This window comes from Carassius carassius, chromosome 6, assembly GCF_963082965.1.
Source record: "Carassius carassius chromosome 6, fCarCar2.1, whole genome shotgun sequence".
In the NCBI taxonomy this organism is placed as follows: domain Eukaryota; kingdom Metazoa; phylum Chordata; class Actinopteri; order Cypriniformes; family Cyprinidae; genus Carassius; species Carassius carassius.
The window spans coordinates 33,882,515-33,899,155 of NC_081760.1; the positions used below are offsets into that span (position 1 = coordinate 33,882,515).

General features: G+C 41.2%; 2 protein-coding genes across 2 annotated transcripts; one reads left to right on the plus strand and one right to left on the minus strand.

Annotated features, from left to right (window-relative positions):
* Window positions 1-1,060: 1,060 nt before the first annotated feature.
* Window positions 1,061-7,088, plus strand: LOC132142698 (transcription initiation factor TFIID subunit 5-like). Its single transcript, XM_059552759.1, has 11 exons — window positions 1,061-1,460; window positions 2,432-2,657; window positions 2,792-3,107; window positions 3,544-3,707; window positions 3,995-4,130; window positions 4,207-4,327; window positions 4,490-4,619; window positions 4,805-4,969; window positions 5,470-5,647; window positions 6,134-6,311; window positions 6,394-7,088. The coding sequence occupies exons 1-11, from the start codon at window positions 1,067-1,069 to the stop codon at window positions 6,609-6,611; spliced, it is 2,226 nt and encodes a 741-aa protein (XP_059408742.1). The 5' UTR covers window positions 1,061-1,066; the 3' UTR covers window positions 6,612-7,088.
* LOC132142696 (ATP synthase membrane subunit K, mitochondrial-like) lies at window positions 7,079-7,759 on the minus strand. The gene is made up of 3 exons (XM_059552758.1): window positions 7,474-7,759; window positions 7,293-7,389; window positions 7,079-7,211 (listed from the first exon to the last, which is right to left on the minus strand). Exons 1-2 carry the CDS (start codon window positions 7,558-7,560, stop codon window positions 7,300-7,302), a joined length of 177 nt encoding a protein of 58 aa, XP_059408741.1. The 5' UTR covers window positions 7,561-7,759; the 3' UTR covers window positions 7,079-7,211; window positions 7,293-7,299.
* Window positions 7,760-16,641: the final 8,882 nt, after the last annotated feature.

The following is a 16,641-nucleotide window of genomic DNA, read 5'->3' on the forward strand; positions in this document are numbered from 1 at the left end:
GATTTACTGATATTAGAGTTCACGAATATTTGACTAACTCATTGTAAAATACTTTAATAGACAAGTTGCAGAAAAGTTGACCATTAAAACGTAGCTCTTCTGTAATTACGTGTAGGACGGCTGAATCAGCTAAAATAATCAGGATTTTTTTTTATGTAAATGCAAATTATGTTTTTATGAGTTGGGTCATTCCAACAAACGGACTGAACTGGGACATTAAACTCTTTTTAATAAAACTTAATCGGAAAAAAATATAATAAATAGTAACGTGTGTTTAAATGTGGCTTTACTGTAACGTTTTAGTGCCACTCCGGGACCACGTGACGTAATTCCGTCATGAAGTAAAGAAACCCTGATTTGGTTCTTTGAAATGAACTGTTCAAATGAACCGAATCCTGGAAATGAGTCAGACTTCCAACAACTACCTCCTACCGGTAGGTAAAAGACAGCACAGTACTCCCTCTCTCATTTGTTACATTACTGCCTCTACAGTCGCCTTAGAAAATAATACGTATTTTAACCAAATACCGGCTTTCAAACGCTGCACAACACAACTTGTATGTGATTTCGAAATTATGAACGCGAATTTGTCACGTACGCCCTCGAATCGCTCTGAAGAGATATGAGTGGAGAATACTCCAGCCAATGATGACTGAAAAATCTATATAAACATATATTTAATGTTTATTATAGGTTTCAAACTTTTGATAAAAAATTTGATATCTCTCATACAAAACTCATACTGGTCAAACGAATTTTTATTGCGTTTATTTTATTATGATACAATATTATACTTTATTTACATGCATTATTTACAGATACTTTTGAATTTCGTGTTAATATGATTGCATTTCTAACATCAATAATTTTCAGATTTCTATTAATTTATTCAAATTCAATTAAAGTATTCGACGTACAGGGACGATATTATATGTTTATATGTGTGTACAGTAACAGTATATCTATGGCTAGGCTACTGAACTCATAAAAAAGAACTGCATACGTACGCCTTGACGTAGTACGCTGCGTACGTCATGACGCCATATGCTTTTAGCGCTAGGGAAAAATGGCGGCTGTGCAAGATGGACCGATGGAGCTGGACGCAGAGAAAGAGACAAAGCCAGAAATTCTCAGCGATGGGACGTCAAACCTCTCGGGGAACACAGCGAGCGGGACGCTGTCGTCATCGCCCCTCACCGCTGCCCCCGCCGGCGGAGCCCCGAAGATGGAGAACCAGCAGACTTTAATCGCAGTTCTGCAGTTTCTAAAGCGGAATAAACTGACGGATTCTGTGGAGATCTTGCGGCGGGAAGCCGGTTTAGGAGAAGATCAGGAGGACTCGCAGGCTACCGACGGCAGCGGAGGAGGCAAGGGAGACGGGGATGGAGGGGATGCACACTCTCTGCTCAGCCGGGTGTCCATCACATCAGCAGCCGCCCCCCAAAACATGCCCGTTAAGAGTGAGTGTCACTACTTCTGATTGCTGATATTTATCATGCAGTGTAACGTTACCTTTAATAAATGAAGTAAAGGTGTATTGTACCTTTTAAACAGTAAAAAATCAGCGTTATGCCTTTCTAATGTTTTTCTCTAGTTTGTATTGAAGGTGAGTTGCCGTCCAAATAGTCTTTCTTATTTTACTGTCACTCCACATGCACTCTTTGCAGGAAGGTCATGCTTAGAAAAGTTATGGCTACATTAATGTGCCAAATAAATGCAGCCTTGATGAGCATAAGAGACTTCATTAAAAAACAAAAAATCTTACTGATCCCAAACATTTGAAAGGTAGAGTAAATATAGACAAAAACATAATCATTGAAAAAATAAAACTAGTAAACAAAAAATGCAGCCAAAGTGTACAATTACTGAAATGTAAAAAAAAAAAAAATATATATATATATATATATATTGAAATGACAAATTTACAAATGTATTTAGTATAGTATATTAATTAGCTATAGTAAAATCCAGATACTAATAATGTCATGGGTATATATTTAATATTTAGTACTAAGGGTGCTACTTAACCATATTTTGGGGACAGATTTGTACCCAAAAGTGAGCTAAAACTGACAAAATCTTCAAAACCTCCCTTTGGGGATGCCCTCGTTTGTAAAAATGGTATAAAAATAAAGCAAACTTTTTTTTTTTTTTTTTTGTAAAAATGCGGCCAGTTTCCTGTGAGGCATATGATTAGCTGTAGGGCGATAGAATATACAGTTTGTACAAAATAAAAACCATTACGCCTGTGGAATGTCCCCATTTAGATAGCTAAGCAATTGTGTGAGACAAACGTGTATATATCTTTATCTTATCCCTTTTTACAGTGTAGCATCTGTTGCTGTGATTTAACCTGCTTTTTCAATATGCAGTTATATCATAAATATCTCCAGGTGTGATTCACCATTGATGTTCATGTTGTCTGCTGCAGGAGCAGATGACCAGCCGGATGTCAGTGTGGTGTTATCAGCGTACAGCCAGCAGGGGGATCCCTCTCTGTACCAGGTGTACTACAGCGGCCTGAAGAACTTCATCGAGTCTGTGCTGGACTGTCACCGAGCGGAGCTGTCCCAGCTCTTCTACCCTCTGTTCGTCCACATGTACCTGGAGCTGGTCTACAACAACCATGAGAATGAAGCAAAGGCTTTCTTTGAGAAGTAAGCATCAGATCTTAGGCGGTGATATGATTATCTTCATGTTATTTGACTATGGTGACCATTTTTATTCTGTAAATCTAAACCTTGGACTCTTCAGTAGTGGCTTAAGCAGTTAATTTCCTGTTTGCTGACAGGTTTAGCGGTGATCAGGAGTGTTACTATCAGGATGACCTGCGCATTCTCTGCGGCCTCACTAAGAGAGAGCACCTGAAGGGGAACGAGGTGCTGCTGGACTTCCGGACCAGCCGTTTCGTGCTGCGCATCTCCAGAGACTCGTACCAGCTGCTGAAGAGACACTTGCAGGAAAGGCATAATAACCAGATATGGAACATCATTCAGGAGCACTTGTACATCGACATCTTTGACGGCATGCCTCGCAGCAAGAGCCAGATCGACAGCATGTCCGGCAGTCTTGCAGGAGAGGCCAAACGAGAAGTCAATAAAGCCAAGGTAAGATACGTTTCCGTATGGAAAATATACACTACCGTTCAAACGTTTGATGTTGGTGAGATTTTTTTCAGATGTTTTTGAAAGAACTCTTTTATGCTCACCAGGGCTGCATTTATTTGATGAAAAAAAAAGTGTGATATAATTCAATTTAAAATAGCTTTTTTAATGAACTTTTCCATCTTCGGCAAATAGAAAGTTCAAAAGAATATTGTGCGACATTGTTTTTTTTTTTATTAATTTAATGCACTTCTGGCATTACATTTTTTTGAAAGGTAGTGTATATAATGGATGTTTGGATACTTGACGGTATCACAATGACAGAGTCTGCACTTTGAGGAAATTATAAGGATAGGCATATCTCATAATTGCAGTCTCTTGAATTGAAATCATCTCTTATTTGAAAATGATAGTGTGTTTTTGTTTCTAATGGCTCCAGGTATTCTATGGACTGCTAAAGGAGCCAGAGATTGAGGTCCCGTTAGATGATGAAGATGATGAAGCAGAGAATGAGGAAGGCAAGCCCAAGAAGAAGAAAACAAAAAAGGACAGCCTGGGCTCCAAGAGTAAGAAACAAGACCCCAACGCTCCTCAACAGAACAGGTATGACTGTTTTGTTTTTGTTTTTTTTAGTTTTTATTCATCAAGGATACATTACATTGATCAAAAGTGACATTGAAGACTTTTTCATTAACTTTTTCAAGGTTTTACTATTCATCGAAGAATACTGAAAAAAAAATGTATCATGGTTTCCATGAAATTATTATGCAGCACAAATGATAATAACTATAAATGTTTATTGAAAATGAATCCGCATATCAGAATAATTTCTGGATCTATAGTCTCATAACCTGTTATTTTTCTCGTTCGGGGTGTTCTCTGACTGACAGGATCCCTCTGCCAGAGCTGAAGGACTCGGACAAACTGGATAAGATAATGTACATGAAGGAGAGCACCAAAAGAATCCGGCTCGGCCCCGAGAACCTGCCTTCCATTTGCTTCTATACGTTCCTCAACGCTTACCAGGTTGGCAGTGTGTTTGCTGATGGTTCAGTTTGGTGTTTCTTAACTTCCCACCTGCTGATTATGTGTCATCGCTCAGGGTTTGACGGCGGTAGACTTCACTGACGACTCCAGTCTGTTAGCGGGAGGGTTTGCAGACTCCACAGTCCGCGTGTGGAGCGTCACACCCAAGAAATTGCGCAAAGTCAAATCTGCAGCAGGCACGGACCTCCATAATCACTCTCACATTTCAGTGAAATCTTACAACGTTAATGTTCCAATAGCTATATTTCCACTTTTAAAGCCAATCGCAAATGTTCTGCTTCTAGACCCCAGTGTAAGTGGTGTATGGATGATTTCAGTTATGTAGTCCTGTTCTCTAGATCTGAATAATATTGATAAAGAGTCTGATGACGTTCTGGAGAGGATCATGGATGAGAAGACGGCCAGTGAGTCGAAGATCCTCTACGGTCACAGTGGGCCGGTGTATGGTGTCAGCTTCAGTCCAGACAGGTATTAAATGTGTTTTCTGAGCATCCCTGAGAAATACAGGTCAACAGGGGAAGTGTGTAAGCAGGAGAACAACCAAACAATTAGTTTTCTATGCACTAAACCTGTTTGAAGTGATTTGATGTCTTCCTGCAGTTTTGAAGCAGCTGGTCTGACAGTGGGCTTTGATTCCTCTGTGTGTCTCGCAGGAACTATCTGTTGTCCAGTTCTGAGGACGGTACGGTCCGACTGTGGAGCTTGCTGACGTTTACGTGTCTCGTGGGGTATAAAGGACATAACTATCCAGTGTGGGACACTCAGTTCTCACCCTTCGGCTATTACTTTGTGTCAGGAGGACACGATAGAGTAGCACGGTACGGTAGATTCTCATTATTGTAATGCTTTTATCAATTAAATCAACTTTTTTTTAAAATGATTTATTTAATTGTTTTTATTATAGTAATGACAATTTGGGTTTATTTAGAACTGTGTATACTAATACATATACAGGATCGGCACATTCTACAATAATGTATAAATATTTAATAGTATTTTCTTGAGTGTGTTGCGATAATATATAATAATTATGTAGAAATTAAATAAAAAAATATATATTTATATACATATATAAATATATGTATATAAATATGTCTGTTAATATAATAATAATAAGGCTCATTTCCTTTAAGAAAAGTCTTTTGATTTTAGCGAGAAATATGACCTGAAAGATTTTGGACCGTTTTTTCACCCAAATAGCTTCGCATTACATGATTAACATATAGTATGTTTATGATGAGACCCATCTATGAATGACAAGATTTTGCAGACGTTTACAAGATGTTAATCAAGTAGGATATCTTTATTTGCTTCCCAGCCTCTGGGCGACGGATCATTACCAGCCCTTGCGGATATTTGCTGGGCACCTGGCTGACGTCACCTGCACGCGGTTCCACCCCAACTCTAACTATGTGGCCACAGGCTCGACCGACCGCACCGTACGCCTCTGGGATGTCCTGAATGGAAACTGTGTCCGCATTCTCACAGGTCACAAGGTATCCAAAGCTTCCAAAGGTGACCGGAAGATATGAGCACTGCACAGGAAATCCCATTCATCTCATTTATGTTTGAATTTGCATTGCATTTCATTATTCATTTTCTCCCTGTCAGTGTTATTCATATAGCCTTACTATTATAGTAATTCATATAGCCTTACTATTATAGTATTGTATTCATTTTTAAATTAGCTTATATATATATATATAAAAGCAGTTTTCATAATTTAGCTATATTTGTATTTCAGTTTTAGTAATTTGAGTACTTGAGCTTAAACTGATTGTATTTCAGTTTGTTGCCCGGGCAATATTTCTAAATAAGTTTTTTTTATATAAATTGTGTATTTTATTTCAGCTGTTTGACACGCCATTTCAAACCCATCATTAACTAACCTTCTTGTGCAATTTATTACCCATTGACCATTATCCTATGACCAGTGTTAAACATACGAGTAATTTTAGAAAGTGACTACGTTTGTTTTTCAGGGCCCCGTCCATTCTCTAGCATTCTCACCTAATGGAAAGTTCCTGGCGTCTGGATCCACAGACGGGAGAGTTTTGCTATGGGATATTGGACATGGGCTGATGATCGGAGAGCTGAAGGGTCACACAGACACAATTTATGCCCTCAAGTTCAGCAGAGATGGAGAAATCCTCGCATCAGGTCAGCACACAGTAAACTGAATGCCTTCTGTCGTCTGACTGATAGTCATTCAGTTCAGTATAGAATTCCTTGTGTTTTCCAGGTTCTATGGACAACACGGTTCGGCTGTGGGACTCCATGAAGGCTTTCGATGAAGTGGAGACTGACGACTTCACTGCAACGACGGGCCACATTCACTTGCCCGATAACTCCCAGGAGCTGCTGCTCGGGATGTACCACAGCAAATCCACACCTGTCACCCATCTGCATTTCACCAGACGCAACCTGCTACTGGCCGCAGGCGGCTACAACTCCCAGTGACATGACCACATTTTCCTGAGGACAATGACCTTTTGTAGCCGTGTTTGTTTTTCGTGTATGGTGCATATTATTGAAAGATTACTTTCTGCTCACCCTAACATGTGAAATAGGTCCAAGCTAAGTGAAAGACATCAATCACTGAGCATACAGCAGCCACCAATACCTCTTGCATCATTTATATGCTGATCCTAGATCAGATTTTACACCTCATGCTCACAAGAAGCTTTTTCTTTTTCTCATCGATAGCATCACTGCCATGCTTTTTATTTTTTTTATTTTTTTCTCAAGGCCCTTACACATCGCATGCCTCAATGATGTGGCTGGTCTCTGTTTGTCTTTGTAAATGATAAACTCTTCCATTCTTATTCAGAAACTTGTCATTGATCTTACAAATGTGTTGCATATGAACACGGTTCACAGTTTCTGTACAAATTTTAATACTAGTTCCTAAAATTGTAAATAAAATTTTCTACACAACGTTTGTTTAGTGTAAGTGATTTTTTTTTTCTTTATTATTATTCTTTACATAGTTGAACTGAAGTGATGAGGTCAAAACAAGGACATCCAGCTTCCCACACCCCTAGTTTCATCACAAGACATCTTGAAAACAGAGGGGAAAACAGTGGAATGTAACTTATGGAAATGTACATTTTGGTTTGAGTTCAATTCAGGCAATACTTACTATAAATTAACTTGATTTCACGGCCTTCTGCTTCTTGGGCTTCAGTTTAAAGAAGAGGATAATGGCAGCAATACTGGTGTATGTGGCTAACACACACTAAAGTCAAGGCACACAGAGTCTGGGTTACTACATTTAGTGGAAAAACAAAGGCAATGCATACTTGAGTTTAATTCGACGTACATTCCTCCTGCCTGTGATGGTGTATGAGTTGAAGTACTTGGCAATGCCAGTGAACTGGTGGTGAGTTCCAGCGTCGTGTCCTCCCATGATTTTTGGCGCAAACTGTTAATATAAGCATTCACACTTGGAAATAAATACACTGAAAGTTACGCAGGACCTAAGTTACAGTCTATGGTAAGGACATGCAAAATGCGTAAAGGACAACACTGCATTTTGGAATAACGACAGGATGTTTTTTTTCGCCCTTAAACAGATTTTATAGGTAATTGCAATAATGTTTAAAATATATATTAATATTATAAGTAATAAGCACCTCAGTCAAAGCGTAAATTATATGGTAACGTACATGCGACCTGCGGGCCTTTGCTGAGCAGCGTTTATTCGCTTCGCAAGTCATATAAGAACAGCATCGATATCTAAAACACTGAATACGTATATTTCTATTAAAATGTTATTCGTGACTTACCAAGCAAGCTTATGCCCTTCAATGGAGAGGCCGGAAAAATTAATGATTTAAGGAAAGTCCGCCTTCGTGGTGATGGCCTGAATGAACTGCATTCAATGGATTACACTCACGCCAATCAATCCTTGTACTAAAACAATAGGTTCGTAGAGACGTCAATCTAATCTTCCCGTCATCCTATTGGTTGATTCTTTTCCTCTCGGCATAATCTGAAATCCCGCCTCTTTCAGTGTTTACTTCCGGGTCCTATAACTCGTTCTGCAAATAGACATATGATGTCTATGGTTCTGCATACTGCTTGCTGCACAGTGTGTATACTGCCTACTACTTAAAAAAAAACTTTTTTTTTTCGTTTGTGTCTATTTTCATATATTTACATTCAGCTTTAATGTTAGTTTTAGTTTCATTCATTTTAGTACTTCAGTTTATTTCAATTTATTTCAGTTATTAGCCAAGGCAACATTTAAATTTTTTTGTTTAAGTTTTTAAGCTAATATTTTTTTTTTCCAGCTTTTTCAGTTACCAAAAAAATAGAGCTGTCATGATTACGATATATATATGTATAAGATCTTACTTGAAAGGTGTAATTAAATATTCCAATACTTCTTTAATGCTGTGAAAATATATTTTTGTTTTCTTATTGATTTTGTTCCATTATAATCTTAGTCCACTTTACATTCACACTCCAGTGAAACCTATAATATAATATTTGATATAATATAATTTATTTGCTTAAATTTCCCTTATTTTAATGGCAAAATGTGATTGAAATCATCTCGGTTATGTATGTAACCTTGGTTCCCTGAATAGGGAACGAGATGCTGCGGTGACGTCACCACGTATGGGAACACCTTCGGTGTGACGAATGTCTGAAGCCCTATACCATCCCGCCAATCTTATTGGCCAAATAGCGCGTGGCACCGCCCAGCATGCGTAAGCATATATATACCTGGTGCCGCGCCATTTACCTCAGATTTCATGACGAAGAAGAAGAAGAAAGCTATCAAGGTATGGCACGGCCAGAACCGCAGCATCTCGTTCCCTATTCAGGGAACCAAGGTTACATACGTAACCGAGATGTTCCCTTTCATAGGTCACTTCGATGCTGCGGTGACGTCACCACGTATGGGAACGCTATACCATCACGCCTGACGTACCTGATAGCTTGGATCCAAGGAAGCATCTGCTCAAGCGGAGAGAACCCGGGAGCCAGGAGCCATCCTCACATCCAGACTGTAAGACCTGATAAAAGTGCTCGGTGAGGACCAGCCTGCCGCAGCACAGATATCATCCATAGAAGATCCACTGAGAAAGGCTTGAGAAGAAGCCACTGCTCTCGTGGAATGACCTTTTACTCCTAAGGGCGAAGCGAGCCCGCGCGCCTCATAGGCCAAGGAAATAGCCTTCACCAGCCAATAGGACATGCGCTGTTTCGTAACTGCATGGCCTTATTCTTATGTCCAAAACAGACAAACAGCTGGTCAGACTCACGCCATGGGGCAGTACGATCCACATAAGTCTTTAACACTCTCACAGGGCAAAGACTTAGATCCCCAGACTCCGCCGCAGCAGGAGAAAAAGCCTCCAGGACCACCTGCTGAAAGCGAAAGGGATAGATGCGACCTAGGGACATAATTAGGCCTTGGTCGCAACAACACTTCCACAGAGTCTGTGCTATAAAAGTCAGGATTTATCCGGAACAAATTCCAAGGGCTCAAACAGATGCCCTGATAAACCATGCAACACAATGGAAAAACCATGAAGGAACCCGCACAGGGCGGAAAGGCCTCAGCCGTCGCGCACCCTGTATGAACGAGAAACAGTGGATGACGGCCCACTGAGGCACCATTTATATATTCGTGGTAAGCTGAATGGCTGCCACGTAAACCTTAGGGTAGCTGGTGTCACTCCATCCGAAAAACGTTCCTGAAGGAACTCCAGTACTGACGCCACTGGGCAGTAAACTGGATCCATATTATGAGTTTCACACCAGGCCGTAAACAGTCTCCACTTGAAAGCATATAAGCGTCTTGTAGAAGCTGCTCTAGAATTCAGTATAGTCTCGGTAGTTTCAGCAGAAAGACCGGGACATATGAACTCACTCCGCTCAGAGGCCACGCCCACAGATTCCATAGATCTGGCCTCGGGTGCCAAATCAGTCCCTGTGCTTGTGATAATAAATCCTGTCTAAGGGGAGTCTCCATGGAGAGCCCGCTAACAGATTGATCAGATCCACAAACCACGGCTGTGTGTGTGCCACCGCGGAGCCACCAGCAGCAGCTGTTCCACCCTGTCCACCCGTATTCTGCATAATACCGCCGAAATCAGACAGATTGGGGGAAAACGCATACAAACTGGTCCTGGGCCAGTTGTGGGCTAATGCATCCAAGCCCAGGGGTGCTGGAGGGCATAGGGAGAACCAAAGCGGGTAATGCGTAGTCGTGTTTGACGCAAACAATTCCACTTCGCTTCCCCGAAAATCTGCCATAGGAGACTCACCGTTTTGGGGTGCAATCCCCACTCCGCTTGCTCCAGAGTCTGCCTGGATAGCAAATTCGCTCCAAAGTCCAACGTCCGGGGACATGAACAGCTCGGAACGATAGAATTTAGTCCTGAAAACAAAGAACATGTTTCGCCAGCCTGCACAGGGGGCGAGAGCATAATCCTCTCTGATGATTCAGGTATGACACAACCGCTGTGTTGTCTGATCTGAGCAGCACATGACGGCCGATCAGCAGATTCGAGAAATACTGGAGAGCCAGAAAAACAGCCAGTAATTCCAACCTGTTTATGTGCCAACTCCCTTGACAAACAGCTCCCCAGTTGGTCAAAGACGCATCCGTCGTGACAGTCTCTTGGGAAGCGCAAATCCCCAGCCGGACTCCGGTCAGGAGAATTCGGTTGACATACATAGTTTTAGCGACGTCACACATCGCCGTGTCACCGGAATCGTCCGATGCGGAGACAACGGGGTGAAACATTCCATGCGTAAGCCCAGGCTGTTAAATGATTCAGCACAAGATCCCCATGAGAGTGTGCTTGAGTCTGCGATTGCGCTAAACACCAGCCAATCGCCTAAAATAGTTCAAACACGAACGCCCTGGGGCCGCAACGGGGCCAGAGATCCATCCATGCACTTTGAGAAGTACTGATACGCTTTGCTCTCTAAAGCGAATCTGAGGAACTTCCTGAGTCTCCTGATGGTCATTAAAATCTTGAATTTCCTCAGCCTGAGTGCAAGATTCAGATGGTGTAAATCCAGAAAGGGTCGTAATCCGCCGTGTTTTTTTTTTTTTTTTACCACAAAATGACGGCTGTAAAAAACCCCGCCTCCATCTGAGAGGGGTGTACTTCCTCTATAGCCCCTTTGCTCAGCAGAGTTGACATCTCCTGTCGCAGCACCGCTATTTCCATCGGCTTCGCCACCGTGGAAAGAATTCTGCGGAAAGGAGGCGGGCCTTATTGAAACTGAATGGTGTATCCGTGACAAATCGTGCGTAACACCCATAGAGAAATGTCGGGCAAGCGTTCACACACAGCCCGAGACCATACTAGCGGTCTCAAAATTTCCGCTTCCTGCAACGCTGTCATACATGTTAAAATGTCCGGGCACGAAAAGCTCGTGGCGTTCGTGCACAGGGGAAGTGTATGTATAAGAGCCGTTGCATCTCGTTGTGTATAATCCTGAAACGTGTCCATGGCAGGAATTAGGCCAACAGATAAATGGGTCGTCTGTGCAGGACCCTTGAATCGCCCCTCGAATTCTGAAAGCTGGATTGCGCAGAGTGTCTGAGGGAACGTTTGGCATTACAGCTCAATCCAATGCTGCTCGAAGCACCGTTTGCTGCGAGGCAGACAATGTAGAGTGTGGGGACTGCAGTGAGAGGGTTAGATGTGCATAGCAATCCAACAGCACTCTCTGGTGGAGGGCACAGTCCCTGGCAAACATTAAGGAAAACGCATGCATCAAACTCGCTGCGTTTCGTTGTGTATAATCCTGAAGCATATCCACGGCAGGATTTAATCCAACAAGATTGGGAAACATTGGGCCACGCTGCTAGCGAGAACACGGCAGCTGTGTGAGCCGTCATACACTGGCCATCTTTGCCAGCCTCCGCGCTGTCCCTCAAACTCTGAAGGCTGGATTATGCAGAGTGTCTGAGGGGGTGCTCAAATGATAGCTCAGTTAAATGACGCTCGAGGTGCCCTTGCTGCGAGACAGTCAAATGTTAGAGTGTGGAAACTGCAGTGAGAGGCTTAGATGTGCATTAGCAGTCCAACAGCGCTCTCTGGAGGCGGGCACAGTCCTAGGCAAACATGAAGGAAAAACGCATGCATCAAACTCGCTGCGTTTTGTTGTGTATAATCCTGAAGCGTATCCACGGCAGGATTTAATCCAACAAGATAAACATCGGGCCACGCCGCTAGCGAGAACGCGGCGGCTGTGTGAACTGTCATACGCTGGCCATCTTTGCCAGCCTCCGCGCCGTCCCTCAAACTCTGAAGGCTGGATTATGCAGAGTGTCTGAGGGGGTGCTCAAATGATAGCTCAGTTAAATGACGCTCGAGGTGCCCTTGCTGCGAGACAGTCAAAGTTAGAGTATGGGGACTGCAGTGAGAGGGTAGATGTGCATTAGCAGTCTAACAGCACTCTCAGTGAAGGGCATAGTCCCTGGCATATTAACATAAAGAAAAGCGTGTGCGTCAAACTCGCTGCGTTTCGTTGTATATAATCCTGAAGCGTATCCACGGCAGGATTCAATCCAACAAGATAACATCGGGCCAAGCCGCTAGCGAAAACGCGGCGGCTGTGTGAGCCGTAATCCACCATTTGAAGAGCAAAACTGTTGATTAACGCGCTCGAGTGGGGAAGAGCGAGCACATGGAACTCCAGTGCATCACTGTATTCATAGTCAAGCCGCACATATCGCCCCTAACCAACACCTCGTGCGGGGCCTCGGCGACCGCAGAAGCGAAACGGTGGGGGTTAGACGCGAGGCGACTTAAGAAATACACTCCAGAGCGCGGATACTTCCTATTGGCGTTAGTGCACAGGGGAAGTGTATGCATATTTTACTGTAGCCATAGGCTATCAAGGAGAGAACCTGTAGAAAGGCTGCAACGAACCTCTCATAAGTGCCTCCTCGTGATAACCCATCATACGGCTCCTACCTTTCGTTGACTCATCGCGTCCGCGGAGAGGAGTATACTGCTCGTAGATGATCGCTGAGAACGCGAGATAATAGGGCACAGAAGATTCGCTTCGTACTGAAGGAATGAAATCTTAGGTAAATGGCGCGCGGCACCAAGTATATATATGCTTACGCATGCTGGGCGGTGCCACGCGCTATTTGGCCAATAAGATTGGCGGGATGGTATAGGGCTTCAGACATTCGTCACACCGAAGGTGTTCCCATACGTGGTGACGTCACCGCAGCATCGAAGTGACCTATGAAAGGGAACTTTGTCTTTCTCTTTCACACACAGGTAATATTGTAGTTTCTTCTGCAGTCGTAACTGTTATGAAGCACAGCATTATCAGTACTGTCAGAGGACAACATTTTCTCCTCGTTAAACCAAACACTGGGTCACACTGCTCCTGATGTCGTGATGCATGTGGCGGTCGTCCCTCAAGTGTCTTTAGCATTTCCTGTGTGTGCCATTACTGTAGGGATGTAAAAGCTGGAGCAAGGGTCGGTCACCATGGCGATGGTTTGGATAATTGAGCTTCACATGGGACTGTTTCTCAAACTCCCATTTGGGAATTCGGGCTTTGCTCCGATAACTGATCTCTCTGATGCATACGCAGACAATCCACTAGAGCCCTACAAGCTGGGCCAGCTAGTTCAGTGAGTCATGACCTAGTTGGAATTGTTTATGATGAATGTCTGAAAGGGTTTTTCCTGCATAGAAGTTCTAAAGAAATGTGAAGTTTGTTTATGTTTGTGCATGTCTTTTGTCCAGGGGCTACGTTATTGGTAAGGAAAATTTAAATTTCTTTACGTCCCTCCAGGTATGTTATATTCAAGTGTCATTTCATGTCTATCTATCTATCTATCTATCTATCTATCTATCTATCTATCTATCTATCTATCTATCTATCTATCCATCTATCCATCTATCTATCTATCTATCTATCTATCTATTTATCTATCTATCTATCTATCTATCTATCTGTCTGTCTGTCTGTCTGTCTGTCTATTAAATATAAATCTATTAATATTTTATATTATATTAATATTAAATATTAATATAAATATACATTTAATTGTATATTATGTTTTTTTATGCTTGTTTATTTATTTATTTAGTTTTTGTTCCTTCATGGAATGTTTAAATTAACCTTATGATTATAAACCGGCCCATTTAGAATAAAAAAAAAAAGTGTGAAGCAAAATATGCTTTAGATTAAACTTACTACATTCAATGTTATAAAAACCACTTGAAATGGACATTGCTGTAGTTTGTGCTCCTTCTGTCCTGGGAAACCAGCAGCAGTGTGACGTGGTGCCTGAAGTTCATGGGTGGTCTGTAGGTCTTTGACCCATATCATCTGTTGCTTTCTTCTCAGAATATTGAGAACATCCGGCCTGCGTGTGCATAATTGTCCAGATGATGACAATGATTTTCTGTTGGCTTGTATTTTTTGGCCACTGTCTGACAAGTCATCTGAAAGTATTAAATAATTCATAAAACAGGCCTGTTCTCATGTGGACATCTGCTACAGGAAACATGTTTGAAAACAGTCATTATTTTTTGCGACTCCACTTTGAACCTAGTTGCAAAGAAATTACATTTTTTTGATCCAGTTATTATTTGTGTGTTGCTTTTCCACGTTTTTGTATAAGTTAATTTAGTAGTTGTTTTAAATGACAACACAGCAATTAACAGTTTGTTTGTGTTATTAGAGAGGAGCAGGAGAAGCTGAATGTGTGGGTGGCCATGCTAAATCTGGAGAACATGTACGGGACACAAGAAAGATTGCAGAAAGTCTTTGAACGGGCCAACCAGTTCTGTGAACCTCTTCCTGTGCTCCAGCAGCTAGCCGACATTTACGTCAAGATCAAAGTAAGCTCTATGTCCAGTCATGTGACCTGTGTGCTTGTTAGTAAAGATGCAGTAGTATGTATCTTGGCATAAGGGTGGGCGGTTTCCACAAAAATAACTGTTTTCAACATTGATAATGATATGAAATCAAGGATCATGTGACACTGAAGACTAGAGTAATGATGCTGAAAATACAGCTTTGCATCACAGGAATAAATTACATTTTCAAATATATTCAAATAGAAAACAGTTATTTTAATTTGGAACAATATTTCACAGTGTTCTTTTACTGGATTTTTTTTTTGTCAAATAAATGCAGCCTTGGTGAGCATGAGACTTTTAAAAACATAAAATATAAAAATAAAAAGTTTATATTCCCCAAACTCTTTTTTACGCTTTAGTGTACAATATGAAATGCCATAAAATATGGATTTATTATATATAAATATGATATAACAATGATGTTATATTAATTAAAATAATGAAATATTTAGTGATATTAATATGGCCACCAGTATAATGTGTACCACATGTTGTTCGGCAGATGAGAACAAATCTGTTAAAATTAAAAATTAAATTAAATTTATGCATTTAGCAGACGCTTTTATCCAAAGGGGCTTAAAGTGCATTCAGGCTACCAATTTTTACCTATTGTGTGTTCCCGGGGATACGTTACGTTACGTCAAAATTGAAAGCCTGAATTACTTTTTCTATGTTGTGCGTGTGTGTGTAAGAGAGAGTCTGGGAATCTTTATAAAAGCATAGTGAAACGCTTCAGACAAGAGAAAGCTGTACAGTTGTGTTCAAAATTATTCAACCCCCTAGAGAGTGCAGTACTTTACAAATACAAGCTTTTCTGAAGATCTAGGATATAAAAAAACTTGCATCTATAACAGTTCACTGGCATATTAAAAGTGATATTGTCAATATATAATGTAATATATTTGAGTTATAAGATTTTTTAATAATACTGCTATGTCATAATTATTCAACATTGCTGTTTTTAAATCACTTATTTGCATGGTGGGGAATAAAACCATCTCAAAACACAATCAAGCCTTTAGAAACTCTATTAAAAATAGAATTAGCTTGAGCTGTTACACATACAGTTTGGCCCATGCATGTATTGAAGTTGAGTAGCAAAAATGTCAACAGAGATCTCACAAAAGCAAAAGAGAAGAAAAGGCTTTAGAAAGGCTAAGGCTATATGATGATTTCCAAGACATTGAAAGTTCCTAGAGACACAGCTCTCAGCCTTATTCCTTAGCTTAAAGTGTGTTTTACCAGAAAATCTTTGAGGTTGTGGAAGAAAAAGCACAATATCAGAAAATGTTTAATCAGAGCAACTGAGAAAAAACCTGCAATGTACAGCCAAAGACTTGCAAGATGACCCGATGAAAGGAGGAAAACCATTTCAATGCAGTGTGTAAGAAAAACACTAGACAAGTATGGCCTTCATGTTGAGACATCTTGATAAATACCACTCTTGATCAAGAAGAACAAAAAGCCAACTTGAACTTGATAAAATTCATTTGTGTAGACTTGTGGAGCTCTGGAGGAATGTTTTATGGAGTGATGTGACCAAACTGGAACTTTTTGAACCCATGGATCAGCAGTATGTCTGCTGCAAAAAAAGGCAAAGCTCATTAGCAGAAGAA